At 38.9% G+C, this 3,447-nt stretch overlaps 1 protein-coding gene across 1 annotated transcript; it reads left to right on the top strand.

The window, feature by feature from the left end:
• Positions 1-1,583: 1,583 nt before the first annotated feature.
• On the top strand, positions 1,584-3,154 carry LOC145002707 (uncharacterized). The gene is made up of 2 exons (XM_078961922.1): positions 1,584-3,032; positions 3,104-3,154. Exons 1-2 carry the CDS (start codon positions 1,584-1,586, stop codon positions 3,152-3,154), a joined length of 1,500 nt encoding a protein of 499 aa, XP_078818048.1.
• The last annotated feature ends 293 nt before the right edge of the window (positions 3,155-3,447 follow it).

Here is a 3,447-nt window from a genome sequence, read left to right as displayed (position 1 = left end):
AGGAGAGAGGAGAGTTTTCTAGACTTTGACCAATTGTGTAGTTGGAAAAAGGTGGGAAAAGTACAATGAAGTGACTAGGTATGGGATGATGGGGAATAGTGACATGGAGTGGGTATGGGAGGTTGCTTGTGTCATAGATTAAAGCAAAGTCAACACTCCACCTCTTGTACTTCACCCACTCTTCTTGGATAAGGTTTATCCCCAAAAACGTGGTTAATTAGTAAATATGGGGCCTTATATGTTAAAATAAAGTTTTAGGTGAAAATCCCGCTTTAAAACAATTAAAAACGGGCCTAAAACGGAAAACTAGTCGAAAACCGGGAAGAAAAGGGCTTCCAGCGAGACCTCTTGGTCCTGGCCGGAGGTTCGGTCTCTTCTGGTGCTAGCCGAAAGCGAAATGAGGCGAAGAGGGTAAGGTGCGAAATGGACGGAAGGTTCGGTCCGAAAGGAAGGGTTTGGTCCTTATGCGAGGTTCGGTCCATCAGGCGAGGTTCGGTTCTGACTAGTTCGCTTCTGATGGGTTCGGTTCCTAAGAGGAGTTTCGGGTCCTTAAGAGGGTTCGGCCCCTTAAGAGGGGTTTCGGGTCCTTAAACCTATTTTACTCGTTTTTACCCCGTTTTAAGCCGTTTTTGACCCGGTTAAGGGTCGGGATGGCCCGAAAGACTATAGAAAGTTTAATGAACTTTTGAGAGAGGTTTAGTAGAGATTTGGGAGAGATTTCACATTCTTGGAGAGATTCCACATAAAAAGAGAGATTTGGGAGAGATTTGACATTCTTGGAGAGATTCCACATACAAAGAGAGATTTGGGAGAGATTTGACATTCTTGGAGAGATTCCACATACAAAGAGATAGAGTGAAAACGATTGAGAGAGGTTTCGTGTGTGACATTTGTGAGTGTCCAGCTTCGCAAATTCAAGGTCCGTAAACCCCGTTAAGCCATGTTTAAGGATCTTACACACTCCCGATGAGTAAGCAACATTGTTTTATCGGTTTGGATCGTTACTTACCACAGTTTTAGGTTCAGTAAATCTAGATGTACGTACTTTTCAATTTATGACTTCTCATTAGAATAGCGAGTTGTATAGTATTTACCTAACATGAGCTCTAGTACACAAGGGTTAGTTGAGTTGACCGGTTTGACTTGACTAGAAATTGATAGTTGTCACAAAATCAAATGAGAAAGATGAGAGAGGGGAGGAAGGAAGAGGAGAGGGTATGGGTAGATGTTTTTTATTTTTAATATTAAAATAATATAAGAGAAATATTTAAAAGGGAAAATGACCTTTGAGGGTAATAAAGTGTTCTATAAGTACTCATTTGGTCCCTTATCTTTTTTTTTTTGTCTTTATTATACCACTGAACTTACTAATCCTGCTCACCAAAACCCTCGATACCGGTTATCACCTGTTATGCCGGTTATCTCATTTAAGTAGAGATGACATGTCGTATTACGTGGACCTAGACCACGTTGCAAACCCATTACTCTTTCACCCCCAATTCTCCTTACAGTTAGGGTTTAATCGAAGAATATAGTTACAAAATTGAAGAGAAGTGGTGAATGCGAGTGTTATAGTGAAGAAGATGGCCTCCGATTCCAAACTCCGTAAGTATTTGACATTTTATGTACATTATAATGGTTTATTTGCACCAAAAGCATTAGTGTACTTGAACTCTGTTGTTGTTTCAATCGCTGATGTTGATTTTGGTGGAATGGATCTCAAAGATTTTAAGTTGTTCATTGAAAAGTTGATTGAAGGCAGTTGCGATAATGTATATTATTGCACTAGAAATGAACCATTGGCAGAGGGTATTAGGAGAATTGGGAATGATGCTGACTACTATGAGTTTATTGAAACGGGTTATAGTGATGAAGTTGGTCTAACAATAAATGTGTATATAGACCACGAAAATGAACCTGTACTTGATTGGGCTGATATGGAAGTAGTAGAAGATGATGAAGGGCATTATTCTGAGCCAGACATGGACGATGATAAAGAGTCACAACTTTCTGATGATATTCCATATGAGCATGAAGCAGATGGTTACATTCCTTCTCTTGACAAAAATGTTGGTGATGAATTCTTACACCGGGTGTCAGGTATTTCTAAGGATAAAAATGATGAGCTTGAAACTGATGAGGTTGAAACCAAAAATGCGGATGACAAACCAGTGTACCCTGTCCATAATGAGAACCAGAAATGGGACAAAATGGTGCCAATTCTAGGTATGAGATTCTCTAACCCTATGGAATTGAAAAATTGTTTGACTAACTATGCAGTGAAGAATGGGTACAATCTTTATTATGAGAAAAATGATAGTCACAGGTTATTAGTGAGATGTTGTAAAGATAGCAAGAACCCCTCTTGTCCTTTTAGACTGTGGGCTTCCTGGATGAGTAGTGAAAGGTCTTTCCAGATTAAGTCCTTAGTTGATGACCATAACTGTTCAAGAGTCTTCAAACTTGGTTCCATTGTAACATATAAATGGATTGTAAAACATTTTAAGAATCAACTTTTGAAGAACCCCAAAATGAGCATAAGGAAAATGAAAGCCAAAGTGAGTACAAAGTTTAACTTGATTGTTAGTGTGACTCAATGTAGAAATGCTAGGAGATATGCTTTGGATGAGATAGAGGGTAGCTTGATAGAACATTATGGTAAAGTATGGAGTTATGGTGAAGAAATAATGAGGACAAATCATGGTTCAACAGTAAAGATAGATGAGGATGTCATGCCTAATTCCACCACTTACATTTCTAAAATGTATGTTTGTTTTAAGGGTGTGAAGGATGGTTGGATTGCAGCATGTAGGAGGGTAATAGGGGTAGATGGTTGTTTTTTAAAGGGTATATGTAGAGGCCAACTGTTAGCAGCTATGGGTAGGGATGCAAACAACCACATCTTCCCTATTGCATGGGCTGTGGTGGCAGTAGAAAATAAGGAAACATGGAAGTGGTTTCTTGACCTCCTACTAGATGATATTGAAATGGGAATTGGTCATGGATTGACCCTCATATCAGACCAACACAAGGTATATTTTCTTTTATGTTTTGTTTGAGTTCAATGTTTTTTGTTATGTCATCCATTTCTTGTTTCTTTTAGGGATTGGTTGAGGCTATCAAAGAAAGAGTTCCAGCAGCAGAGCATAGATAATGTGCTAGGCACATCTATGCTAACTTCAAGAAAAGATTCAAAGGTGAACAATATAGGAAGCTGTTTTGGGCAGCTGCTGCAAGTACTACTCAACCTAAATTTGAGGCAGAAATGAATTACATAAAAACAATTGACCCTTTAGCTTATGAAAACCTCATGGAAAGGGACCCTAAAAGTTGGTGCATGGAATTCTTTGAAGTGGACAGGGCTTGTGATGCTTATGAGAATGGCATATCAGAAAGTTTTAACTATGTTATTGATCTTGCTAGGAAGAGACCACTCCTCACCATGTT

Source organism: Lactuca saligna, chromosome 6 (assembly GCF_052625555.1).
Source record: "Lactuca saligna cultivar CGN05327 chromosome 6, ASM5262555v1, whole genome shotgun sequence".
NCBI lineage: Eukaryota > Viridiplantae > Streptophyta > Magnoliopsida > Asterales > Asteraceae > Lactuca > Lactuca saligna.
Note: the sequence above shows the minus strand (reverse complement) of the source record. Positions and strands in the feature narration are given on the sequence as shown.

Coding starts and splice junctions, on each gene's coding strand:
- LOC145002707 (XM_078961922.1), top strand. CDS start 1,584: ATGGCCTCCGATTCCAAACTCCGTAAGTATTTGACATTTTATGTACAT. Junction 3,033..3,103: donor TCATATCAGACCAACACAAG/GTATATTTTCTT, acceptor TGTTTCTTTTAG/GGATTGGTTGAGGCTATCAA.